The sequence below is a fragment of the Cucurbita moschata genome, unplaced genomic scaffold (genome assembly GCF_002738365.1).
Source record: "Cucurbita moschata cultivar Rifu unplaced genomic scaffold, Cmos_1.0 Cmo_Scf00001, whole genome shotgun sequence".
Taxonomy (NCBI): Eukaryota; Viridiplantae; Streptophyta; class Magnoliopsida; order Cucurbitales; family Cucurbitaceae; genus Cucurbita; species Cucurbita moschata.
Genome location: NW_019268517.1, coordinates 908,843 through 934,052, shown reverse-complemented (window position 1 = coordinate 934,052; position 25,210 = coordinate 908,843). Strand labels below are relative to the sequence as shown.

Here is a 25,210-nt window from a genome sequence, read left to right as displayed (position 1 = left end):
GGTCGTGACACTCTCTTCCACTTAACCTAGTTATCGTCGTCGATGACTTTTTCGAGAGTACAATCGTATCAAAACTTGTTTTTGTTTTTGTTTTGAGAATTCAAATCTTTTCTTAGAAAAATATAGTATAGTTTCAGAAATCATGCATATATCTACCACAAATGTAGAAATGATTGATCATAAGCATATATCAACCAAAACAAACAAAAACATGCGACAAATTTACAATCTAACATACATCGGAATTTGCTAAACAAAACAGAGCAGCCACAAGACAGAGAGAATAACAAGGATTGATAAGATAATTCATATGATATAAGAACATTAGAAATGGGAAATTTTGTTCACAAATCATACACTTGTTTTCCGGTGAACTTGACCTCAATGGGGCTCACATTCTTCCCAATGGACCTGAAGTTCTGCCCCACTCCTTCCCTGCCTGGATTCACCTTCTCTGGATAGACACCGTCTTTGGGATGCAAATACTGTACTTCTCCGTTGGGAAAAACCCTGTAAAATTGGTACTTAATCTTGTACTTGGATCTCAGCCTCGTCCCCAGCGCCAAGCACTGCTCTTTCCTAGCCAATTTCAGCAGATTTGGGCCTTGTCTCATGATGGCGGCGCCGCCTGTCGGCATTTCGAAGATTTGCTCCTTGGGGGATTCCCATGTGATGACGTAGAATTCCTCGACCTGGGCCTTCCGGAGCAGCCCCCCGGTGCTGCCGGCGAAGATTGGGGAAGGGGTGCTTGGGTCGAGCTCTGGCGGGGAGAATCCGGCTGGAGCTTCTGCAGCTGCGGCCTCGGCCTCGGCGGAGACTTTGACGAGTCGGGAAGAGGAGGCGAGGTTGAGGGGCTTGGCGTTGAGGAAGGAGAGAGTTGGGGATTGCTTCCAGGAGACGGCGGTGGCGGTGGATTTGGGGGTTGTGAGAGATGGGGTGAAGAGGGTTGCTTGAGCGGCCATCGCCATGGGAGCAGAACAGAGCAGAGCAGAGGGAGAATTGAGAAATGGTGGGTTGGGAATGGAGGATAATGAAGATTAAGAAGATTTGAAGTGGGGAAGGGTTTTTTTCTTTGGTGGGTGATGGGAATTTGGGAGTGGATAAGATGATCCATGTTGGGCCAATTAGAACAAGTGTTTTTGATACGCATAGATTTTTGTGTGTTTGGACTTTGGAATTGGATTATGTTTTTTTCCTTTTTCTTTTTCATCCTCGTATTGTTTTTCGGACAAAGTACATTAGTTTTTATTTTAATTTGATTCTTAAGTTTTGAATTTGATTTAATGTTAAGTATCACGTCATTATTTTGTTAGATCAAGTAACGTCGGTTGAGGATTGTTGAGAGATAAGTCCGATCATAGGTTTATAAATAAGAAATAGATCTCCATTAGGATACGCATTCTTGGTAACTAAAAGCAAAGTCATGAGGCATGAAGTCTTATACTCGAGATGGACAATGTAGGGTCGTCCATTTCAAAACCAATTTTAAACTTCATCCAACACCCATAAAAAAAAAACATTTTTTGTTTCAAAAACCCTCATCGTCGCGTTCTTGTCACTGTTAGCCTCACTTTACCTCAGCTACATGTCACCTCACCCACACTAGTCATCTTTGCTTCTTAACGTTTGTCGGCTAGACCTCACTATTACACAAACTCGCTGACGATCGAAGCTATGATACTCAAGTAAATGAGGGATACATGAATGAACCAAAACTACATTTGGATATTGGTTAATGAGCTATTAATCTTCTCAGTTAATAAATATTGGTACACTCAACAGTGTCATTAGGTAAAGGCAGAAATCCATATACTATTTGTGAGTGATAGTGAAGTCGTTAGAGGCTGAATCTATAGCTTCTAGGATGAAGCCGAACCACTAAATTTACCTAACCCAAAAATTACTAAACTCGATCGACTCTAATTGAACCCAAAAAACTTCGAACCCAAGATCATTACTCTTATTATATCATAAGTACATACCACTAACCTCTCAAATTCTACTTTTTATTTGATAGAAATTATGTTATAACACCAATATGGAAGAAAACAAAGAAGAAATCAAAGAGAAATCCTTCTCCCACCAGCCTCATCGTTCATAAATCTCTTCCAAAACCAATGTTGCCTCCACACTTTCTCTGTCATTTCCTCGATCGGAACACCCTTCGTCTCCGGCACCAAGAACATCACGAACGCCGACATCACCAACACCCAACCAGAAAAGAACAAGAAGATCCCATACTGCATGTGGCACAACATCGACAGAAAAGACTGCGCGATCACAAAAGTAAACATCATATTTACACAAACCGTCACGCTCTGCCCAGCGGATCGTGTCTCCATTGGAAATATCTCACTCGGAATCAACCATCCAAGCGGCCCCCATGACCATGCAAAAGACGACACGAAAATGCACACCATTAGCACCACCACGATCGCCATTCCATGCGAGAGGTGGTTGGAGTTGTCCTTAAGTTTCATCCCCAGCACCACTCCGATGATCATCTGAGACACAAACATTTGCAATCCAGCTTCTATTAACAACATTCTTCGCCCCAATTTGTCCACTGAATAAATGGACACCAACGTAGACAGGACATTGACAGCCCCTGTTATAACAGAGGAATACAGAGACGCATCGTTGCCGAACCCCAACGTGTTGAACAGAACTGGTGCATAGAACATAATCGCGTTGATTCCGGTGAGTTGCTGGAAAATTTGCATCATTACGGCAATCACCAACGGTGGGAGATTCTGGCGCATGAATAGGTTCTTGAAAGGATGCTTCACTTCATGAGAAATGCGGCTTGCCTCCACGATTTCGTAGTACTCTGCCTCGACGTTGTCCGTTCCTCTGATCTTTTTCAGCACCGATTTTCCTTGTTCCAAATACCCACGTTCGATCAAACTATTTGGAGTATCATCCACCAAGATTGCTCCAGATGTCAACAACCCCGCCGGAACGCCCGCCAATGCCAATGATAGCCGCCATCCCCATCCCCCTTCAATCCTGTACCAAAAACAGAGTATTTATTGAATTTGAAATAATTGGAACAGAGGGTTTGTTTTAATCTCTGTTTTGTTCTTACTTGGATGTTCCATAATTGATGAGGTTTGCAAATAGGATTCCGACAGTGACATCAAATTGGAACAGTATATTCAAAGCTCCACGAATCCTCGTCGGCGCAATCTCCGACAGAAACAACGGCACGGCCTGTTTTTCCAACACCAAGAAAAAACAAACTCTGTTTCAAATCTGTAACCACAAATTGAGACTTACCGGAGTTGTTAAACAAACCTGGTTGGCAAATCCAACTCCACAGCCGAGAGAAATTCTTCCAAAAATGAGCATTGGGAGGTTGACGGCGGAGGCGTTTAACATAGTTCCGAAAATGAAGAAAATCCCGGCGATGAGCATGGTCTTTTTCCGACCGAGAACTCTGGTGGTGTAAGAAGCGAAAAACGTGGCTGTTAAGGCGGCGAGATAGAGAGAAGAGGTGAAGAGCTGTAAGCCTTGATTGTCGTATTTACAGTAGTTGCTGTCGTCCCCTTGGAGTTCTTGGGTTTTGTCGTACACTGTCGGAAAAAACTCCTTCAAGAACGAAGGCATCGACGTCACTCCCCCTGTTCCGACGTTGTTAAACAAACAAAAGAAGCTTAATCTATGGCATTAAAAAGGGTTTGAGTTAAAAAGATCAAAACTTGCCAGAAACCCCGATGTCGTAACCGAACATAAGGCCGCCGGTGGCGGCCATTAAACAGGAAATGATAACCACCGGAGTAATCTTGGCCTCGAACTCGACGCCGGATGTAGCCACCGGGAACCCTGCCATAGGCATCCTGTTCTTGATTATGTCTCTGATGAAGCTTCAAAGAAATCAATGGCGGATGGAGATTGCTGTTCTTCAATTGATTGATTGATTGTGGATTTTTATAGACCAAATCTGGGAATTGAATGGGAAAATTCCAGCTCTGCATGAACTAAATTTGAGGGGTAAATTGGCTAAGAATGGAGTGGAAAACTGCTCCAGAGACGGATGAAACTATCATTGAATTTTGAACTATTTTAGTTTTGCACACCAAACAATATTTATTTCATCATTGGTTACTAATATTTTGAAATCGGAATCAAAATTTCGATAATGTCGAGTTGGTCGAATCGAAATAAGATTAACCCGTTAAAATGTATTACTTATTAAATAATATATCGATATATCATACGTGACGAAAATGTATTTTTAAAAATATCTTTAACGTAAATTATACATGTCTAACTCTTTTAGGAGCGCTCACAAAGTTGATCCCGGTTTAATTTCTAAATTGTTTAAGGCTGTTGCACATATAAATCCATGTGTTTACTCGAAATAAATATTAATTGATATATGATATATTGATGATATACTCAAAATACTACTAAAATGATACGTGTTAACTTTGATTTGATGTAGGTGTGAGATCCAACGTCGGTTGGAGAGAGAAACGAAACATTTCTTATAAGGGTATGGAAACCTCTCCCTAAGGAAACTTTTGAACGAGTTCGTATACAGTTGAGTTTTTGTTAAGATCATTGTTTTACATCTAACTTTTGGAAGAGTTCGTAGAAAGTCATGGATACTCCGTTGGACTTCAATCAAACTTTTTATCGAGTAGCAAATGGTTAGACAATAAAATTGTATCTAATTTTGGAGGGCATGTTGTGGGTCTACGTCATGTAATAGCTCAAGCCCACAGCTAACAGATATTGTGCGCTTTGGTCCGTTACCTATCGCCCTCAGCCTTACTATTATAAAAGACATCTGTTAGGGGGAGACTTTCACTCTCTTATAAGGAATACATAGTTCCTTGATCCAATCGATGTGGGATCCTTCGTACTCTTATAATGAATATTTAATGTGGGATCCTCCGCACCCTTAACAGGAATACTTGGTTCCTCTATCCAAATGATGTGGGATCCTCCCCCTTAGAGGCCCGGAAAGGTTTCCACACCCTTGGAGTACATTGTTCCTTTCTCCAACCGATGTGGGGACCCACAACCCATAGATATGGGATCTCACAATCCACGCTTCTTTGAGGCTTAGCATCCTCGCTGGCACACCGCTCGATGTCAAGCTCTAATACCATTTGTAATAGCTCAAGCCCAGCGCTAACAGATATTGTACGCTTTAGTCTGTTACGTATTGTCGTTAACCTTACGATTTTAAAACATATCTGTCATAGAGAGATTTCCACACTCTCATAAGGAATACTTCATCCTCTCTTCAACTAGACAAAAAATGAGCGAAGAGGTACGATAATTTCTTTTTCAAATAATTTTTTTTTTGACACTTAACACAAATTAAAAATGAGCCTACAAATATGAGTAGGAACACAACAACATAGTGCTACAACAAAAAGAAAATTACTATCCTCTGTTTATGAACGCCTATACTGAATCCTTAATCTCCACAGCCCCATCGCTGATAAACCTCTTCCAAAACCAATGCTGCTTCCACACTTTCTCTGTCATCTCCTCAATCGGAACACCCTTTGTCTCCGGCAGCAAGAACATCACGAACAGCGACATCACCAACACCCAACCAGAAAAGAACAAGAAGATCCCATACTTCAAATGGCACAACATCGACAGAAAAGACTGCGCGATCACAAAAGTAAATATCATATTCACACAAACCGTCATGCTCTGCCCAGCCGATCGTGTCTCCAATGGAAAAGTCTCGCTGGGAATCAACCATCCAAGCGGCCCCCAAGACCACGCGAAAGACGACACGAAACTGCACACCATTAGCACCACCACGATCGCCATTCCATGCGAGAGGTGGTTGGCGTTGTCTTGGAGTTTAAGCCCCAACACCACTCCGACAATCGTTTGAGACACCAACATTTGAAACCCAGCTTCTAATAACAAAATTCTTCGCCCCACTTTGTCCACTGAATAAATGGACACCAACGTAGACAGGACATTGACGGCCCCTGTTATAACAGAGGAATACAGAGACGCATCGTTGCCGAACCCCAACGTGTTGAACAGAACTGGTGCATAGAACATTATGGCGTTGATTCCGGTGAGTTGCTGGAAAATCTGCATCATTATGGCAATCACCAACGGCGGGCGATTCTGGCGCATGAACAGGTTCCTGAAGGGATGCTTCACTTCCTGAGAAATGCGGCTTGCCTCCACGATTTCCAAGTACTCTGCTTCAACGTTGTCCGTCCCTCTTATTTTTTTCAGCACTGATTTCCCTTTTTCCAAATACCCACGTTCGATCAAACTATTTGGAGTATCATCCACCAAGATTGCTCCAGAAGTCAGCAACACCGCCGGGACGCCGGCCAGTGCCAATGATAGCCGCCATCCCCATCCCCCTTCAATCCTGTACCAAAAACAGAGTTTTTATTAAATTTGAAATCTTTGGAGCAGAGGGTTTGTTTGAATCTCTGTTTTGTTCTTACTTGGATGTTCCATAATTGATGAGGTTTGCTAATAGAATGCCGACAGTGACATCAAATTGGAACAGTATATTCAAAGCTCCACGAATCCTCGTCGGCGCTATCTCCGACAGAAACAACGGCACGGCCTGTTTTTCCAACATCAAAAACAACAAACTCTGTTTCAAATCTGTAACAACAAATGGAGGCTTGCCGGAGTTGTTAAACAAACCTGGTTGGCAAATCCAACTCCACAGCCCAGAGCAATTCTTCCAATAATAAGCATGAGAAGGCTAACGGCCGAGGCATTTAAAACCGTGCCGACAATGAAGAAAATCCCGGCGATGAGCATGGTCTTTTTCCGACCGAGAACTCTGGTCGTGTAAGAAGCGAAAAACGTGGCTGTTAACGCAGCGAGATAGAGAGAAGAGGTGAAGAGCTGTAAGCCTTGATTGTCGTATTTACAGTAGTTGCTGTCGCCCCCTTTGTGTACTTGGGTCCTGTCGTACACTGTCGGAAAGAACTCCTTCAAGAACGAAGGCATCGACGTCACTCCCCCTGTTCCGACATTGTTAAACAAACAAAACAAGCTTAACCAATCTACGTTCCCTTTGGCATTAAAATTAGTTTCAGTGAAGAAATTCATTACTAACCCGAAACCCCAATGTCGTAACCGAACATAAGGCCGCCGGTGGCGGCCATTAAACATGAAACGATAACCACCGGAGTGATCTTGGCTTCGAACTCGACGGCGGGCTGAGCCACTGCGAGTGCTGCTGCAGGCATGGTTGTATGAAATCAATGGCGGATGGAGATTGAGGTTATCGTTGAAATGTGTGGAATTTGAATATTTATAATGGGCAAAAGTGTTGCAGAGATTATAAAGATCCAATTTTTAAGTCAATTTTGTTGATGTTTATCAGTTGGGTCTGATGGGATAAATTCTTTGATTGGAAAACGAGGCGACATTTAGTGATAATTAAGTGAATGAATGCTTGGGAGAGATGACATGGAAAAGCTTTATCCAAATCCATACTTGAACGCGGAATGCAACGTTCCAATGTCCAATCTTGACCATATAGGTTCGTTTTTTTTCTTTTCATCAAAAGAGGGAAAAAAAATATTCTTTTACCATTAAAAAGGTTTTTTTTTTTTTTTTTTTCTCGCTCTCAAACCTATCTTCTGGAACGTCTTGCATGTCGTGCTCGCAAAGGAAGAAATATTAAAGTAGCATTGACGAGTATAAAAATACTCATAAAGTAGTTTGCTTGTAGTACTTAATTAGTTCGAGTTGATTCCTAAGGTATAGGGTTTGGTATAGGGTTTTTCTAAGTTGTTTACTTTATTCGTCAACTTAAAAGTAGGGCAAAAAATATAAGCCATAAAGCTCTCCTTTCTTGGCCCTATCTAGCCATTAGTTCTAGAGGTTCAACTCTTTTGAGCTCATCTGGCTCATAATATTCATTATTGAGGCCTAACCCTTCTGAACTCATTTTTCTCATCAAATTCATACACGAGGTTCAATTTTGTTGAATTTTCCTGTTCTCGGGGTCTAGAGGTTCTAAGATATCTTTGGTTAGATTATTCTACTAGCTTTATTCATCATCATCATAGACTTATGTGTTATAGCCCTCGACGCGTAAACGATTTAACATAAATTCAAACTATTTTGAAATTGGATATGCATGATTTTTCATTTTAGCTCGTAAAAATGAGATAAGAGATTCAACCATATCTATAAAAATTAAAAAATAAAAATAAATAAAATAAATAAAAAAAAGAGAAACCTCTTCATCCGTCTATGTTAGGATAAAAACATTCTATTTAAAAGTAGTAGATAAAATGACGAATTTGTCAACGATGAGTATTGAAAATCGGAGAAAGTAAAACTATCTTACCTGCTAAGCCATTCTTGTACATTGGATGCCAACATATCATGATAACGTTATGAGCTGCCTCTCTTCTCACATGTTGAATGCTTTACTCGAAAACGATAACAAATGACCCTTTGATCGATCCAGAATATTTCACATTTATTTAAATCATTTAAGCACTTTTTTTTAATTTGACTTTGTTCAAAAAAAAAGATTTCTTTTTTCTCTTTTAAGTTATTCCAAATCTAGGGCGGATCAAGGAACTCCCTGTAAAAAGTGGGGATGGATTGAGATTAAAATGGTGCATTTGGATAAAGATTTTCATTTTCCACGTCATGCCAACATATTTAATATTATTCCTTAAGATTTTCATTTTAACCTCTATTGACACTTTTTTCTCTCGAGCGTCCTAACTGGCACACCGCTCAAGCCCACCACCAATAGATATTGTCTGTTTTGGCCCACACAGTATTAAAACACGTCTACTAGAGAAAGGTTTTCACACCCTTACAAGGAATGTTCTGTTCCTCCGACGTGAGATCTCACACTTTTCTTTCTTTTTTCTTATTCTTTTTGGAACGGATTTGAAGGTAACATTTTTTTTTTTTTTTTCATAAGAAACACAACCAATTTTCTTCTTCATAGTTTCTGTGGTAACAACCACAAGCATGCTATACATAAAATTGATAAAAGTCGGAAGGCTTAAGGAGATGAGTATTGGCAGACGAGTAAAAGCACAATCATGCTTGCTTATTTTACTCAAGAACTGAAGATTTAAAGTAATAGAATCAATAGCATAACTTATTCGAATACGTAACACGGTAATGATTTCCATCGTCCTCTCTCTTGGGTGGAACAAACGGAGACTTGGAAAATGGTAATGTTCTTGGAGAAGTCATCAATGGGTAATGTTCTTGGAGAAGTCATCAATGGGTTAACACTGATGCTATGTTACAGCAATCAGAGCACCATGCAATGAACAGAATCTACTTGGGTGGTGGTTTCCATGGTGGGATCAATTCCAAGGGGCTCGGATTTTTCATTTTCGAGATCTTAAGAGATTTAACTTTGCTATACACCTAGGAGAAGATAGGGAGGAGAGTGACTAACAGTTTTTTCGGTTTGCTACATCTTCTAGGAGGATGGATCTGATGAAGCAAGCTCGGCGTACATATTGGATATTATGTTGGCAAAGTATTCCTTCGCTTGGGGTCTCTTAATCTGCGGAGGAAAAAGAAATTCAGATAATTTAATCATTTAACTACTCTCAAGATGATAATTTAATCATTTAACTACTCTCAAGATAATATCTACATTCACCACTTGCCTTGAATGTAGGAGTGAGAAGACCATTCTCCAACGTGAAAGGCTCATGGACCAAAGTGACAGCTTTCGCAAATTCGAAGCCTCTCAACTGAAATTAAAGAGGTAGATTGTGTTTTATAATCACGAGAAAGAGCAAAATGGCATGATTGAATCAATGATTTACAAGATAATTGTAGGTTTCCTTGCCTGTGCCTCTCTTCCAACGGCATCCATGTCCGCCAAGACTGCGGCCCTTGCTCTTGGGTCATTGCAGAGTTCGGCTAAATCATTGTACTGCACGTTAAATTGTTTGACGAACACTGGTTAGAAAGATCAGGAAAAATGAAGCTCTTACTATTGACTTGATCCATGCATAAGTTGGGAAGATTATATGCAAATACCCAACTCAAATATGCAAATTAGTACATCAAATGTAAAATCCTGCAAGAAACTAAGTGCTCAAAGGCAATAACTTCTGAAACCGTCCAACTTTTTGAGAGTTCTTGGAAATTTCAAAGAGGAGAGCGGAAGAAAGGTGGTTGATGACGAGGGACAAATCAAGCTCCCTTCTTGTCAAGCCATTGAGGAAGAAGTTTGAGGTGACAGTTCATGATGGGTTTGTTTATCACTTCCCAGTTTCGTTAGAGGTTATAAATTTCTCAATTGACTACAAAGAGAAATCAAGTGCTCATGTGCAACTCAAGTTTAGAATGAAGCCCAATCTATAATATTCCCAAGACTAGACACAAACCAACATACCTTAATGCCTTCGGAAGAAGCCCATGATTTCAACGTCTCCAAATCAACTGAGACTACAGCCACCAAAGATGAATTGAAGCTATCACCTTCAGGAAGAAGCAAAGAGAATCAGTAACCAAGTGGCTCTACGTCATGGTAGCATGCATAAGAACCAGTGATATAGCATGTGAAGGTACAAAAGGGTGAAGAGATTTTAGAATCCCATTTCTCACCGTAAACAAAGCATTGGGCAACAAACTTGCACTTCGCATACACATTCTCAATTTTCTCTGGTGCAATATACTCCCCCTGTGCCAACTTAAAGATGTTCTTCTTCCTATGGAGAAGTAGATTTATTACGGAGATTTACTTTTAATAACAAAAGAAGGGATTCCTTCGGTTACAAAGATGTATAGAGATTTACTTAAGCTTAAGACCGTTCTCAGGAGATTTATTATGGCAATCTTTTAGCCAAAAAGTTTGTTCATATTTTAAGTCAAAAGACAACAAAGAGAAGCAACGAGGTAGAGGTCACCTGTCAATAATTTTTAAACGACCACCAGGCAACCAAAGTCCAATATCTCCAGTATGGAGCCATCCATCTTCATCAACAGTTTCTCTCCTGTCCAATTCAAATATTCATTTAAACTAAAAAGTACTCGATCAATTAAATCCATTCAAAGAGGTGAGCAAAGAATATTTTTACGTCTGCACTTCATCTTTGAAATAGCCTTTGAAAACAAGGGGACCCCTGATACAGATCTCACCGCGAGAATAAGGCTGATCATCGGATGTGTAATTCATCTCTGGAACATCCACGAGCTTTATTTCTAAAACAGAAATGAAGGCAAATCTTAACCAAGATTGGGAATTGGGAATTATGAATTAAAAACAACCGAGTGGGTACGAAAAAGGCCTTAGAAAGGATGGTAGGGATCAAATCACCCACTCAGGGTGCAAAATCGTATTAAGCATTCTGCATCTAATTGATGTCACAGTTATTTTATTAGTTTTGTAGGAGAAAATATTTGAGGTGACTGAAACAATAAGATTTACAGATTTAATACAGAAATTAAAACCCACTATGGTAGCATAATCCACTACATTCAATGGCTAAAAGGGTAGCAGCCATATTGAAGAGTTTTTCCTTTTGAGACCTACAACTTCAAGTCAATTTCCCAGACTTCCACAAAATTGAGTTTATTGTACGACAGAATTCGAGTGAAATAGCAGAGCAGGTTAAGAAGCAATCTTAATAAAATTTTCATATATTTATCACCAGAACTCCTCAAGCATGTCTTAAACTCTAAATTACTGAGAAGCTCATGTTAGCAGCTTACCACAAGCAGGGTTGGGAGCCCCAACATGACCACAAAGGGTGTCGTCTGGGTCCATGGCACTTATGACACAAGACGTTTCTGTCATTCCATACCCTTCAAATACTATACCACCAAAGCAGCTGTGGAACAATTACATCCAACTCTTCAGAAACTAAAAGGAAACTGAAATAAATAATAATAATAATAATACATAAAAGAAGAAGAAAAATAACAAAAGCCTATAAAATTGTGAACCAAAATATTAAAAACTCACATTTTTAAAAATTCCAGTATATCAGGAGATAATGGCGAGGCACCTGATGCCAAGACACGTACTCGTCCTCCAATCTTTGCCTTTATCTTATTGAATACCAATTTGTCCCATATGGGAGAAGGACTTTTTCCTTTAATAGTAGGATGCCCCAAAATACAGACAATAATCAAATTGCAAATATTTGAAAATACTAATACATAAAAGAGGAAAATGAAAGCAAGGAAGAACACGGTAAATGGATGCAGGTATGGATCAATAAGTCAAATTTCTGAAAATAGAGAAGGGCGAGGACTTTAGATAAGCTTAGCCACTAACTTTAAAAGAGAAGAGTGGAAATTTAGAAGTACGAAACATGATGCAAAAGCGAATCATTTTCCCGGTTAAAACCATACCATTCATTATAGCTTGCTTCTTGGAATTGTAAGCCGCATTAAACAGTCTCTCCTTTAGCACACCAGAGGTCTTTACAGCATTAATAATTCTGTTCACCACGAAACCAACTCAATAATAAGAGAAGCATAGTATTTTCTGATTGATAAAAAATTGTTGATGCATGAATCTTTACCCAGCATATATCCTGTTATACAGCCTAGGGACACTGCAGAAGATTGTCGGTCTTAATGCAATCATATCATCCATTAACTTCATATTATCCTGAACACAAGTATACAAGACCATATCAGGTTGCCTAAAGTACTGAATGAAATTGCTCACAACTTCCTAGTAAACTGAGTTGAACATTGAAGACAGTATTTATATAGCTTCGTACCCCCTGGTAAAAACCAACAGCAACACCGAAGTAAACTGATGAGACCTGGTTAGCCCGTTCATATATATGTGCCAAAGGCAGGTATGATATGTAGCTGATAATTAGAATGTAAATCAGTAGAAACCGAATATATCGATCAAATTAAATGATAATGTCGCAGTACTGTAATGTAAAATTGACAGCTGATGCTCACACGTCTGAGGGGTAAAATTTCAAGGCAAGAGAACATCCAGCAACACTCGCTATCAAATTTCCATGAGACAGTATAACACCCTGGCAAGATATTGACGTAAAAATAAGAAAACATAACCTTGCAAGGTTTCAAAGATCAAGTCATTGTTAAGCAACATCAACAGCTTCGTGATCAGAAACAAAAGAATTCTTAGAAGTTACACCTTTGGGGTCCCAGTTGTACCGCTCGTATAGCAAATAGTTGCTATATCATCAGGTTTTGGCGGGCAAAAAGGCTGGATGTTGTTGCTACCCTGGAAGAAAAGAATGCAGATTATTACAAGGTTATTCTAAAAAAAAACAGGGTAACAGTAAGTCGTAAAGTGGACCATCACGTAACAGTGCATGCAACTTCCGATACAAACGTATAGTAGTGTCTCCAAAAACAATCAAAAACTGGACCATCACGTTAAAGGCCGTACCATACAATATCAGAAATCTAAGTGAATTTCTTCTGCAGAATGAAACATAGATAGCTTAACAAAGAAGCTGCATCCCCATAGGAAGCATGCCAACAGCTAAGCATGTTACTTTTTCTTATGACATAGTGAGAGGATTTTTCAGTTCCTTTACTTCTCCTCTCCTTATATCATGGGAGACTAAGGGCTTACCTGACTAAGCAAACTTGCGTACGTTAGAATCTGAACTCCAGTTGATGATGGAAGCGATGGTATTTGATCATCTACCCCACCTACAACCTATAAAATTTGGAAGCTAAACTAATTAATAATTGTATCAAGCAGCTGGAGAGCAGAATCAAATTGAGATCAATTACAAACACACGGTGTTCATACCACGATCAGGCGTACAGATGGAATTTCTGACAAGAAGCTCAATAACTGCAATTTGAAAGAAATAATAATGTTTTTTTTTTTCTGAAGACAACTCCTCAATTAAAAATCAAGGATATGATTGAAACCAATTTCTAATACTACGAGAAACTGGTCCTTCCACCAACGCTATTTCTTTTGGATATTGAAGTCAATTTCTAACAACGCAGCAGACAGACTAAAATCTAATGTTTCACTCACACTATTCAATGTCTGAGGAACACAAAAAATAACTTGTACATGAGCATGATTTACAATGAACTGGACCGCATCAGGACCTGTAAAAAAAAAGGTTTAAACACAAGACCAAATGGGGAGATTTTCAGAAAGAAACAATATCTGGAAGAGAAATGACAAACCAAGAGTGTCATATAAAGGAACTGATATGTAAGAATATGCTGAGCAGGCGTGATCAACTACAAGCCACTCAGGTCTATTGATGAAATATAACCCAATGCAAGATCCCTGTGTCAAAGATACCAAGAATAGTTAGGTAACACTAAGGACATTACAGGGTCAATACACATTCATCAGACTTCACCACTATATACCAATCCCCATAAAAATAAGGGACAAGTTACACACTATTCTATTCTAGGCATTCACCTTCGATATACCATGATTTACAAGGCCAGAACCCAATGCTGTCCGAGCAGTACCTGCTTCTCCATATGTCATCCATTTGTACCTTAAAGGGTGAAAGATAAGTCAAAATTTATGGAAACTAGCACTACTAAAAATTTGAAATTTAACAGCCGCATAAAACTCACTCTCCAACTGTTCCATCACATCGGATTCGGGTACCTAGGTACTTATAGTCCCTATATACATCAACTGAGCGCCTAAAGTGGATAAAGTCAAATCAAAGATCAAAAGCTGTTTATAGGTAATCGAAATTAGCAGTAAACATACCAGATCCTTATGATCAGAAAGAAGATAGAGGAGGTGAAGATACTCACACAAAATTATCATGCAATGTACCAATTTCAGGATGATCAGGAAATCTATCCACAAGCTTTAAAGGAGAGCGGGCAGATCTACCATGAGGAAACAAATAATCTTTATGAAACATAGCCATGAGGAAAGGGCAAATCAAGTTCAAACCACCTATTAATATCTTACCTATATACATTCCACTTTCCAGTCTGCAATTTCTCTGGAAGCACAACACTGTAGCCATCCCCTGTTCATAGTCGATAACTTTGACAATGTCAGCAAAGCTTGGGAGAAAAATGTCAAATAGCATAATGTATCACATTTCTCATTTCTCCATATTCAATGATAATAGACGAGAAAGATGATCCACTAAAGTTTTCTAGACTTACACACACCTAAGAACTGTGGCTCGCCACCATATCACACCTTTAGTTTAGATTCGGATTCAAAATGCTGTCCACTTCTACCAGAAACCCCAACATCTAGCCAAATTATTACAAACTAGAGCTGAATATTCCTGCAGCTCTAGTACTAAACTTAGAATACATTCACACAGTGCAGACTCCGTAAGGGAGAAAACGAAATGATTTAATTGCATATCAGTCCAAAATTAATTACTAGCACCCATTCAATTGCATATCAGTCCGTATCAAACGGGTTGATTTTGGAGTAGACCGTAAAGGGAGAAAACGAATTGAGAGTAATCGTGCGCGATCAACGACGCCCCACAACCAGACCCAACCACACAGACAATGAAAATCCAAGAAAATCCAGAATCATAATAATAAGAAACTATCTCAATAAGGGATGAAAACCCCCATAGACAAAGTCAACAAGTGTTCAAACAGCCTGCATTTAATCGCCCTTCGTCAATACCAATGTGTTTGGGCAAAAAAACTAGAGTCCATATGGCCCACGTTTCATCTAATTGGCCGAGAAGTAAAAAACGAAAATCAAGCCAATAGTCATATCATCATCAGTCGCACAACGTTACAGATCCATAGCTTTACATAGAAACAAAATTACTAATCTACTCCGAACAAAATACGCCAGTGAGCTTTTCCCACATCAACACAGAAAACGAACAAGTAAGCGAGAGCCAAATAGAGGAAGAAACACACATACCGTTGAAAAACTCGCCAGCAGTAACGTTCAGCCGAAGCTGAAAAGAAGAGAAATCGCCGTCGGGAACAAGATGATCCTGAATCGCCTGAAGCCGACGTCGCGCAGCGGAAGAATCCATTAGCACTCCAAGATTTGAATCCATCACAAGCCAATCCAACCGATTACTGTAGGCGGAGAAAAAGGCAAAAAAGGAAATCGAATCCTAGTGTTCAATTCCTCAATAAGAAGAAAATGTAAAATAATTTATGCATACCGGATAGAGAATTGTTGAGGCACGCATCTTTAGGTAGGTGACGAAACCATGACGGCAACAGCGATTTGGATATAGCTTTCCGATTCTTTTGTAAAAGATAATTTAATCGCTCGATTATCCACAAACAGAGTTGTGATCCGTGTGAAGAAGAAAACAACAAAGCGGTCGCAATGCAGCTAGTAGAAGACGTGAAGGTTCAACGTATTCACATTCAATTGGTTGAAATTGTTGTTGGAGTTTGAATTCGATTTTGATTTTGATTTTGATTTTGTTGGGTTGATTTTTCTGTAACATCCAAGTTATCATTTTGGCTTCCAGTCCACCGCCTGATCAAGATCCTGCGGCCATGGCCTTCCCAAAATGTCCCAAGTTTTTCTCTTCCAATGATTTAATCCTATGATTCTTCTGTAACTTCCTGTAAATGCCCGCTCATACTTTTTATTCGTGTTTATTAGTCTTTCCATTTAAAAAGTGTTTAATTTATAAATTTTATTTTGTGTCTTATAAAATATATATTTAATAAATTATTCAACTTTTAATTAATTTAATGTCCTTAAACTATTTAATATTTTTTAAATTTACTACACAAAAATTAATCACTTAAAATATAAATTTAATTTATATATAATATTACAAACCCCAAGTATTGGTTGATCTTAGAACCTTCTAAAATCAACCGTGATTAGAGACGTCCACAATGTACACGAACTTGTACATAGCTTCTTCATCTGCAGTGAATTTATTGGACTTCTTTTTCATTAGAGATATAATATTTTTTAAAATATACGTGGGATTAATTTTTATTTTATTGATTGGTTTATAATATTACTATATAATCAAACGTCGTCGTATTTTTAATTAATTAGAATAACTTTTCATTTATTCCACCCACTTTTAAAAATATCCCATTTTTAATCTACAACCTTTTAAATTTATTATAATTTAGATTATTTACTGAAAATAGCAACATAAATTAATATGGGATTTGAGTGGACTGACCCAGAAATGTTGTTTAGGGACTAGGTGAATTTTTTTGTTCTTTCCTTATTTTCCTTAAATCCTCCAAAAACAAATTTTGTCGTGATATAGTCAATGTGGTTGTAATTGTGTTGGGTAAATTGTGATAAGTTTTTTATTTAATTTAGTAATTAAATTCATTGAAAATATAACCATTTTAATCATTAATTTGGTGGTTTAATTTATAACCATTTTAATTAATATCTTATTTATTTCAGTTATAAATCCTCATTTAATATGAACGGTTTTTTTATTAATATTTTACGTGAATTATCCTTATATTAGGCTGTGTCTAGAAGGTTGTTGATATCGGAATTTGATATCAAAGTAGGCTGTGTCTAGAAGGTTGTTGATATCGGAATTTGATATCAAAGTTTGAGAGAGTTTTGTGTGTCACATTGTAGAGTAAAATATCGGAATAAGGTATTCACTTGTAACACTTTGACTATTAGTGATTGGTTGCTATCCGTTGACATAGGGGAACTTCTCTCCGAACCACGTAAATATCTCCGTTATTTGGTGTTGTAAATACATTTGTTCTGCTCTCGGCGCACAACAGTCATCACCACGGCTAATTTTTCCATTGTGGACATTCGTCCATATATAAAATGAAGAAAGTAATATTATTCTCTCGTTCTAGATCTAGAATAATTAGGGCAAGTAAGTGTCCGGTCACACAATTCATATACCCAATCTAGATAAATAACACGAATGATAACATAGCAATTATTGGTTTATGTCAAAATTACGAACATAAACACCTAACAGATTGTGAAGTCTTACATGGATTGGAGAAAGAAACAAAACATTTTTTTACAATAGCATAGAATCTATGCGTGTCAACTACCATACATAAGACTAAAGGTGTCAAGCCGATAATATGACTCTCGAGTGCTATAAGTAACGGGTCAAAGCTAACAGTAAGAGTGCGACGGCCTCAAAAGTCAAAGGCGAGTGGCGTTTTGTCTAAGCTCACACGGATCGAGAAGTTTAAGAGAGTTAAAACTGGCTTCTCTCCGATGGGACATAAACATGTACACTTGTCGAGCTCCGAACACCATTATAAATTTTTGTAATAAATGAACGTTCCATCCAAATTCCACCCATTTTTTCTCTCCCGATGAAGATGATCGAGAAACCCAGAGATCCAATAATCAAATCCACCGCCACCGGAATCTCGCCGTCACCCAAAAATTCCTTCTCTTCCTCCTCCTCCTCCGATTTCGAATTCACCGTCTCCATCTCCCCCAGGAAATCCTCCACCGCCCTCTGCCCCGCCGACGAACTCTTCTGCAACGGTCACCTTCTGCCTCTCCACTCCCGCCGGAACTCCCTCGTTCCAACTCTCCTCCCCTCCTCCAGCACTTCCTCCTCCGCCGACTCCACCACCACCACCTCCCGCGACTCCACCGGCAGCTCCTCCACCGATCACTCCCGCTCCTCCTCCCAAAACGACCCCAACCGCCCCACCTCCGACGACGCAGATCTTAAGCTCAGAACCCGACAGCGTCACGACAAAAAGTGCAAGCAGTTTTCGTTTGCGAGATTCTCGTCCGTTTTCAGGAAGGAGCCGAAGAACAACACTGGTAGTTGTAGTACTCATGGTGGGGAATCCAGGCCGCCACGTGTCAAAGGGATTGGATCCACCGCTAAGGAAGTGATCAAGAAGTGCTTCAGAAAAGTCCAACTCAAAATTGGGTCCAAATCTTGCCACTCCGCAACGGCGGCGGCCCATACGGCGGAATCGGCGAAAGATAGCTCGTTAAATCCCGGCAAGACGGAGGAGAGCGGCAGATTTTCACTCTCATTTTCCGGGAACTTGAGGTAAAATTGTAACTATAAATCAAAGTCAAACAGAAATTTTAATCAAAACATAATAACTTTTCAAAATTTTAAAATTTAAGAAGAACAAATTTGATTTGGACCCAGGTATCCACGTGGGAGAAGCAGCTTCCTACCGAGTTGTCCGTCGTCAACTCGGTCATCGCCGAGTCACTCCGGCGTTCTCCGGCGAGGAGGCGTACAGAGCTTGAGCTCTGTCAGTGGCTACGGATCGTCATACTCCGCCGACATGTCGTCTATGGAAGAACTCCACAGTGCAATCCAAGGCGCCATTGCCCATTGCAAGAACTCACTGATCCAGACCAAAGACACCATCAACCCCGACGAACCCTCCTCGTGCTGAATCCTCCCGATAAAAACACCACCAATTTCTCACCTTATTTTCAAGTCGATAAGAGTGTTTTTCAGGCGATCGGATGAAATATCCGACCAACCCTATTGAGTATATATCAATTTGAGTATAATTTAATTTATTTCATGAATATGAAAATATATATTGAACGCATTAATTATATGACAAAATTGTGTAATATTAATGTTGTATCATGATCTTCAAGCTTGCACTTTTTTTATGTATTTTGTTTATATTTGCAAGAAACTCCAAATTTGTCGATCAAATTATATATCAATCATTTGTCACGTCCTAATAAAATTTGATCTAATAATTGTTCGTTAAAACTTTAAGAAAATAGATAAAATTTCTATGTATAACAAAATAGAATAATTAAACAAATGTGGTACATTTAAAATTATGAAAGTAATTATAAAATTAATTTTAAAAGTGGAAAATTGAAAATGATATTTAAAAACGTATAATAATTACTACTCACCTCTCAAGCAAACGCCACATGCAAAACGGGAGGGAATTGGGTCGAATAAATTTATATATTTATTAATTATATATATATAGCGGAGTGTTGAAGTTTGGAGGGGAGTGGCGATAACATGGGAATGGGACCAGAGGTGGTGGGTATGAGCGCGATCTGGACCGTAAAATGTGCTGACTTTGAGTTGACTTTGGGATGTCGGTGCGGAATCGAAGTAGAGTGAGCAGGATAAATCATGAACAGGCGAAGGAGGAAATTGCAGCGAACCTAGCGGGGTTTCAATCAGCTCATTCAAATTATTTTAAAATGGTGAAGCAACAGCTATAGTTGTTGGCCCATTCATTAATTATCCATCTTTAAATTATATATTCAACCCCTAATTTCCACACGTCACCAAAAAAAAATTATATAATAAAATAATAATCTTTTTATCGGGTTGGGTGCGATCACGTTAATGAAGGTAAAAATATAAATGACTTGTTTCATCGAGAGGGTTACACGAGCTACCTTAACTCTGTTGAAGATTATTGGGGGTGAGTCCCACATTGGTTAATTTAGTGGAAGATCATGAGTTTATAAGTGAGGAATACTATCTCCATTGGTATGAGACTTTTTGGGAAGCCCAAAGCAAAACCATGGAGCTTATGTTCAAGGTGGACAATATCATATCGGAGAGTCGTGATTCTTAACATGGTATCAGAGTAATGCCCAAAACTTAGTCATATCAATAGGATCCTCAAATTTCGAACAAAGGGTGTGTTTTGTTCGAGGGCTTCAAAGAAAGGAATCGAGCTTCGATTAAGGGGAGAGTCGTGATTCCTAACAAACTCAACTTAATATCAATTTTTACTTTAATTTATGTATTAATTTAAATATTAGAACGTGTTGAAACACAACACCACTCTTACATGAGTATTCTGTCTCGTGAATTCCTCGACAACGCAATCAAATGTCTTGGCTCATAATCGATGTAGATATGTGGTTGAATTCTCACATCAGCTTCGATAACCAATTATTAAATTTTCATCAAGAAAACAATATGCTCGATACGTAATAAAATTGCATAGATATTTTCTCGCGAAAAAATTAAATAAATTAATTTATACATCAACAAAACTTGCCTACAATTTGGTACATGAAAAAGGTAGGTAAGACTTTTGGAACTCATTTGATGACATTTTCTATTTTTATTGTACTGTATGGTTGAAAATAAAAGACATAATTTGTCACAAATTGACATTTAAAAATTAAAATTAAAATAAATAAAGACCCAATAATTTATACACTCGACCAATCCGTCAAAAAAAAAAAAAGAAAAAAAAGGGAATAAAAAAAAGTCAAAGATAAGAAAATGATTTAAAGTGGGACATGTAATACTTAACCTAATTCAATAAAATTTAAAATTATTATTTATATTGTTGGTCTCAAATTTATTTAAATAATAATAATTTAGTATGCGTGACTTAATTTAAAGTTAACCTAAAAAGGTATTTTTTATTTATTTAGTATATGGTTTTTTCGTCCACAAGTTAGGGCATTTGTTTAATAGGAAGGGAAGCGGGGCGGTGGTTGGTGATGTGGAGCAGCTGTGGGACTGAAGCGGCACTACCAGTCGGTAAGATTGGACCTCCGACATGTCGATTAAAACGACGTTCCATTAAAGACTAAGCGACAGCTCACATGCCATTACGCTGCTCCATTTTTTCTCTACTGTTTTTCCGGCGTTGACTGCGAGTCGCTGTCACACAATGTGGGCCGATTCTTCATGGGCCTCCAAGGCCCAGCCCGTTTAATCGTTTTCTGAGATTGTACAATAAAATAATTATTTAAATACAAGGCCCATTAGCATGTCGCAACAAGATGGGCCTCCGCTGTTGACTAAAGTGGATTCATTTGGGCCCACTAAAATTTAGTGGGCCAGCTTAGACAGAGCGCACGTTAGTTACTTTCTTTTAGCGGTTTACCTTTATAGTAATTTTTGGGCGGGAGCGTACGTTAGTATTTCGGCCCAGAGCGGGGGAAGTTTCGGCCGGTTTTGATTAAATGCGCGACAGAACGGAAAACTGTGAAGAAATTATGGGAGGCAAAGATAAAAGAAGGGGGAAATCTGAAAATATTTACAGTGTGAATTTACTAAATTACCCTCTAACCTCCTCTCTCTCTCTCTCTCTTCTCCTTTCACTCGCCTTTTGATCAAGTCCCCAGATTTGGTTATCGGGATCGCTCTCTTCCACGTCTCGTTATTCCAAGCTCCTCTGGTTGTTTGTTTATGGAGCTTCCGAAGCGCGTAGATCAGAATCTTCCAGAGAGGAAAGGCCACAAGCGGAAACTGGAGGAGGAATTTGAGGAAGAACGGGGGATCTCTGTTCCTACTGGGGATGCCAAGCGAGCGTTACTCAGCGAGGTCAGTGCTCAAGTTGAAATTCTCAATTCCACTTTTTCATGGAAGGAATCCGATCGAGCTGCTGCTAAGCGAGCTACTCATGTTCTTGCGGAGCTTGCTAAAAACGGTACACTCGTATACATATTTATTTTAATTTACCGGAACGCCCTTCCGATCTTGTCGTGTTCTTATGCCTATTCGTCTCTTTCGGTAGTTGGAGTTTCTAGTGGTTGATCATGTTCTGGATGGTTCTTTGGATTTTCTTCTTCTTTTTTTTTTTTTGTGTGTTTTTGTTAATTGATTGGAATTCTTGTGTTTTGTTGGGGTTGTTGCCAGAAGAGGTAGTGAACGTGATTGTGGAAGGTGGAGCAGTGCCGGCTTTAGTTAAGCATTTACAAGCACCGCCTCTTGTTGAAGGTGATCGCAGTCTTAAGCCATTTGAACACGAGGTTGAGAAAGGAAGTGCTTTTGCGCTTGGACTACTGGCTGTAAAGGTCAAATTCATTCTGCTCTATTTGGATACATGTTTTCCTATTATCATCTCGACAGTGTGTATGACTTCTTTGTACGCGTTCTTTCAGTCAAAGAAAAGATACTGGCCTAGATTTTCTGTCCTTAACTTAGTAGCGTTGAACAACTTTTTGGACCTGAAATTTTGGCATAAACAATCCTATTCTCGTTCATTTAGTCTAAGGTGTTGCCAGAATAAATGCAATCTTTCAATGGGATTGCTTGTCTACAGTTGTTGCTGATGCGTAATCCCATCTCAGGCTTTTGTTTGACATTTGCATCTAAATTTAAGAAAAACGTATTTTAGCATGCATGTATAAGTTATCACCTCATCTCAGTCCCAATGCTCTATGCATTTCTTCTAATGATTTCTGATCCGTTTCTTCTTTTTATCCTCTCTAAACAGCCAGAGCACCAGCAACTGGTAGTTGACATTGGTGCTTTGTCACACCTTGTTGAGCTATTGAAGAGACACAAGGAAGGTTCTTCTCGAGCTGTAAATAGTGTTATTCGTAGAGCTGCAGATGCTATTACAAATCTTGCCCATGAGAATAGTTGCATTAAAACACGGGTTAGGTATGCTTAGTCAGTTGTCTAACTTCTAAGTTTTACAATTGTCATTGAAACCCATTCTTGATGAGGATTTAAACATTCAGGATGGAAGGTGGAATTCCTCCTCTTGTTGAATTGCTTGAATTTACGGACACAAAGGTACAAAGAGCTGCTGCTGGGGCATTACGAACACTGGCCTTTAAGAATGATGAGAACAAAAATCAGGTAATTGGTCTGTGAATTTGATGTTCAACCGTAGGTGTAATATGCATCTCATATATTATCTTTACTACCTGGCAGATCGTTGAGTGCAATGCTCTCCCTACGCTCATTTTGATGCTTCGGTCAGAGGATGCTGCTATTCATTACGAAGCGGTAGGGTGTTTTCCATGTCACAAACATGGATATTTTATGCCTATTAGTAAATTGATATATTCAGTTTGCATTCTGTAAAATATGGATTTTGTGGATTTTAGGTTGGTGTTATTGGAAATCTGGTGCACTCATCCCCAAATATAAAGAGAGAAGTTCTCCATGCTGGAGCTTTGCAACCTGTTATTGGATTACTCAGGTATTGTAAACTTCAGGATTCTTGTCACATCTTTTATTTTTTACTGCTTCGTTAAGTGTAACTTCAGGAATCTTGTCACATATTTTGTATATGATTCAGTAAATGTCTAGTGCCTATCTTCTCATTATATCTATATTCCGTTGTAGCTCTGTCAATCATAACTAGTTATGCCGTGAAGAAAAAGTTGATCTCCATTAGTCTGAATCATGTTAATCATTTCTCTATTGTTTTAGTTCTTGCTGCTCTGAGAGCCAAAGGGAGGCAGCTTTATTACTTGGACAATTTGCGGCAACTGATTCAGATTGTAAGGTAAATAAAAATTGACGATTTATTATTTCAGGGCAACAAGTTTGAATAAGAGTGATATATTTATGGTATATTATTTCCTTGAATATTTTCTTTTTATTACAAAAGATATCCTCACCAGTCAATTTCTGTTATGTATACTTGTTTTTATAACTTTCTTACTGAACACATTGAACATTTTCAGATTCACATTGTACAGAGGGGTGCTGTTCGACCCTTAATTGAGATGCTTCAATCACCTGATGTACAGCTACGAGAAATGTCAGCTTTTGCATTGGGTAGATTGGCACAGGTACTACATTCCATTTCTTTCGTTCAAAATCATACCTGGTGGACTATTTCCAAGTTTATAACTTAAATTTTTTATTACTGTTGGTATAGACAACCTATCTTTTACCCGACATTAAATTTCATAAATCTTCATACTGCTTTCTTAAAGCATTATTCTTCGCCACTTGGTTGATTCATTTTTCCCCCGGGTTCTTAGGAATGAATGACAAGGTCTTGTGAATTTCTTAGCTGAAACTGAGAAGAATTTTTTATTTTCAGGAAACTCATAATCAAGCAGGTATTGCTCATAACGGTGGTCTAATGCCATTACTGAAGCTTCTCGATTCGAAAAATGGTTCTTTGCAACATAATGCAGCATTTGCTCTTTATGGTCTTGCGGATAATGAGGTATATTACCTTTAATCTTGATATAAACTTGAACATGAATTGCTTCGTAAATCCTAATCTTGATATAAACTTGAACATGAATTGCTTCGTAAATCCTAATCTTGATATAAACTTGAACATGAATTGCTTCGTAAATCCTACCGCCTTACTGAACTATTGTGATCATAATTTAATGTAAACTTTAATTGTTTATTTCCTTCTGTAGGATAATGTATCTGATTTTATTAGGGTGGGAGGAGTTCAGAAGCTGCAAGATGGAGAATTTATAGTGCAAGTAACTTAACCTTCCTTATCTATCTAGTTGGAACAGTTCAATAACAACACCCCCCCCCCCCCCCCCCCCCCCCCCCCCCCCCCCCCCCCCCCCCCCCCCCCCCCCCCCCCCCCCCCCCCCCCCCCCCCCCCCCCCCCCCCCCCCCCCCCCCCCCCCCCCCCCCCCCCCCCC

The 25,210-nt window shown here is 38.9% G+C and overlaps 6 protein-coding genes and 1 long non-coding RNA gene across 9 annotated transcripts in view; 2 read left to right on the top strand and 5 right to left on the bottom strand.

The window, feature by feature from the left end:
- Nucleotides 1-162: 162 nt before the first annotated feature.
- LOC111441652 (photosystem I reaction center subunit II, chloroplastic-like) lies at nucleotides 163-1,042 on the bottom strand. The gene has a single exon (XM_023078725.1). The coding sequence runs from the start codon at nucleotides 966-968 to the stop codon at nucleotides 345-347; it is 624 nt and encodes a 207-aa protein (XP_022934493.1). The 5' UTR covers nucleotides 969-1,042; the 3' UTR covers nucleotides 163-344.
- A 943-nt stretch (nucleotides 1,043-1,985) lies between these two features.
- LOC111452032 (sugar transport protein 13-like) lies at nucleotides 1,986-3,856 on the bottom strand. Its single transcript, XM_023092554.1, has 4 exons — nucleotides 3,706-3,856; nucleotides 3,298-3,623; nucleotides 3,089-3,213; nucleotides 1,986-3,009 (listed from the first exon to the last, which is right to left on the bottom strand). The coding sequence occupies exons 1-4, from the start codon at nucleotides 3,836-3,838 to the stop codon at nucleotides 2,061-2,063; spliced, it is 1,533 nt and encodes a 510-aa protein (XP_022948322.1). The 5' UTR covers nucleotides 3,839-3,856; the 3' UTR covers nucleotides 1,986-2,060.
- A 35-nt stretch (nucleotides 3,857-3,891) lies between these two features.
- On the bottom strand, nucleotides 3,892-7,400 carry LOC111452016 (sugar transport protein 13-like). 2 transcript variants are annotated; one of them, XM_023092542.1, is made up of 5 exons: nucleotides 7,079-7,400; nucleotides 6,658-6,983; nucleotides 6,450-6,574; nucleotides 5,402-6,370; nucleotides 3,892-3,980 (listed from the first exon to the last, which is right to left on the bottom strand). In XM_023092542.1, exons 1-4 carry the CDS (start codon nucleotides 7,209-7,211, stop codon nucleotides 5,422-5,424), a joined length of 1,533 nt encoding a protein of 510 aa, XP_022948310.1. In that variant the 5' UTR covers nucleotides 7,212-7,400; the 3' UTR covers nucleotides 3,892-3,980; nucleotides 5,402-5,421. The 2 variants fall into 2 exon arrangements, with proteins under 2 accessions (XP_022948310.1, XP_022948304.1); XM_023092536.1 differs by lacking the exon at nucleotides 3,892-3,980 and having other exon boundaries at nucleotides 5,310-6,370; nucleotides 7,079-7,399.
- Nucleotides 7,401-8,919: 1,519 nt separating this feature from the next.
- On the bottom strand, nucleotides 8,920-16,507 carry LOC111447121 (long chain acyl-CoA synthetase 6, peroxisomal-like). Of its 2 annotated transcripts, none has more exons than XM_023086133.1 (24): nucleotides 16,080-16,504; nucleotides 15,827-15,990; nucleotides 14,888-14,948; nucleotides 14,725-14,802; nucleotides 14,536-14,607; nucleotides 14,372-14,453; nucleotides 14,125-14,230; nucleotides 13,967-14,043; nucleotides 13,730-13,774; nucleotides 13,547-13,633; nucleotides 13,100-13,189; nucleotides 12,898-12,977; nucleotides 12,705-12,798; nucleotides 12,501-12,589; nucleotides 12,328-12,416; nucleotides 11,936-12,065; nucleotides 11,683-11,801; nucleotides 11,049-11,172; nucleotides 10,878-10,964; nucleotides 10,576-10,679; nucleotides 10,364-10,449; nucleotides 9,812-9,898; nucleotides 9,627-9,713; nucleotides 8,920-9,520 (listed from the first exon to the last, which is right to left on the bottom strand). In XM_023086133.1, the coding sequence occupies exons 2-24, from the start codon at nucleotides 15,966-15,968 to the stop codon at nucleotides 9,434-9,436; spliced, it is 2,103 nt and encodes a 700-aa protein (XP_022941901.1). In that variant the 5' UTR covers nucleotides 15,969-15,990; nucleotides 16,080-16,504; the 3' UTR covers nucleotides 8,920-9,433. The 2 variants fall into 2 exon arrangements, with proteins under 2 accessions (XP_022941901.1, XP_022941911.1); XM_023086143.1 differs by lacking the exon at nucleotides 8,920-9,520 and adding an exon at nucleotides 9,542-9,560 and having other exon boundaries at nucleotides 9,592-9,713; nucleotides 16,080-16,507.
- LOC111447142 lies at nucleotides 8,938-20,561 on the bottom strand. The gene is made up of 3 exons (XR_002711225.1): nucleotides 20,279-20,561; nucleotides 18,002-18,010; nucleotides 8,938-8,947 (listed from the first exon to the last, which is right to left on the bottom strand). It is a non-coding gene; the product is annotated as an uncharacterized LOC111447142 (long non-coding RNA).
- LOC111447133 (probable membrane-associated kinase regulator 1) lies at nucleotides 17,868-19,604 on the top strand. The gene is made up of 2 exons (XM_023086150.1): nucleotides 17,868-18,920; nucleotides 19,026-19,604. The coding sequence occupies exons 1-2, from the start codon at nucleotides 18,217-18,219 to the stop codon at nucleotides 19,279-19,281; spliced, it is 960 nt and encodes a 319-aa protein (XP_022941918.1). The 5' UTR covers nucleotides 17,868-18,216; the 3' UTR covers nucleotides 19,282-19,604.
- Nucleotides 20,562-21,857: 1,296 nt separating the features above from the next.
- The window catches only part of LOC111450428 (ARM REPEAT PROTEIN INTERACTING WITH ABF2-like), a 6,952-nt gene continuing 3,599 nt past the window's right edge, over nucleotides 21,858-25,210 (top strand). Inside the window, exons 1-10 of the mRNA XM_023090545.1 lie at nucleotides 21,858-22,275; nucleotides 22,485-22,642; nucleotides 23,065-23,234; nucleotides 23,315-23,435; nucleotides 23,511-23,585; nucleotides 23,687-23,781; nucleotides 24,015-24,090; nucleotides 24,272-24,379; nucleotides 24,637-24,765; nucleotides 24,971-25,039. Of these exons, the coding sequence (XP_022946313.1) occupies nucleotides 22,035-22,275; nucleotides 22,485-22,642; nucleotides 23,065-23,234; nucleotides 23,315-23,435; nucleotides 23,511-23,585; nucleotides 23,687-23,781; nucleotides 24,015-24,090; nucleotides 24,272-24,379; nucleotides 24,637-24,765; nucleotides 24,971-25,039 (1,242 nt within the window). The 5' untranslated portion in view covers nucleotides 21,858-22,034. The remainder of the gene's footprint in view (nucleotides 22,276-22,484; nucleotides 22,643-23,064; nucleotides 23,235-23,314; nucleotides 23,436-23,510; nucleotides 23,586-23,686; nucleotides 23,782-24,014; nucleotides 24,091-24,271; nucleotides 24,380-24,636; nucleotides 24,766-24,970; nucleotides 25,040-25,210) is intronic.

Bases quoted from the DNA above. Each gene is read 5' to 3' on its own strand.
- LOC111447121 (XM_023086133.1), bottom strand. From the start codon at position 15,968: ATGGATTCAAATCTTGGAGTGCTAATGGATTCTTCCGCTGCGCGACGT. The intron at 14,608-14,724 runs GTGAGTATCTTC...TATCCACTTTAG, and splicing joins ACATTGCATGATAATTTTGT to GCGCTCAGTTGATGTATATA. The intron at 13,634-13,729 runs GTATGAACACCG...CAAATTTTATAG, and splicing joins CATCTGTACGCCTGATCGTG to GTTGTAGGTGGGGTAGATGA.
- LOC111452016 (XM_023092542.1), bottom strand. From the start codon at position 7,211: ATGCCTGCAGCAGCACTCGCAGTGGCTCAGCCCGCCGTCGAGTTCGAA. The intron at 6,984-7,078 runs GTTAGTAATGAA...ATGTCGGAACAG, and splicing joins TTACGACATTGGGGTTTCGG to GGGGAGTGACGTCGATGCCT. The intron at 6,371-6,449 runs GTAAGAACAAAA...TTTTTGGTACAG, and splicing joins ATCAATTATGGAACATCCAA to GATTGAAGGGGGATGGGGAT.
- LOC111447133 (XM_023086150.1), top strand. From the start codon at position 18,217: ATGAAGATGATCGAGAAACCCAGAGATCCAATAATCAAATCCACCGCC. The intron at 18,921-19,025 runs GTAAAATTGTAA...ATTTGGACCCAG, and splicing joins TCATTTTCCGGGAACTTGAG to GTATCCACGTGGGAGAAGCA.
- LOC111441652 (XM_023078725.1), bottom strand. From the start codon at position 968: ATGGCGATGGCCGCTCAAGCAACCCTCTTCACCCCATCTCTCACAACC.
- LOC111452032 (XM_023092554.1), bottom strand. From the start codon at position 3,838: ATGCCTATGGCAGGGTTCCCGGTGGCTACATCCGGCGTCGAGTTCGAG. The intron at 3,624-3,705 runs GCAAGTTTTGAT...ACGTCGGAACAG, and splicing joins TTACGACATCGGGGTTTCTG to GGGGAGTGACGTCGATGCCT. The intron at 3,214-3,297 runs GTTTGTTTAACA...TTGGAAAAACAG, and splicing joins GAGTTGGATTTGCCAACCAG to GCCGTGCCGTTGTTTCTGTC.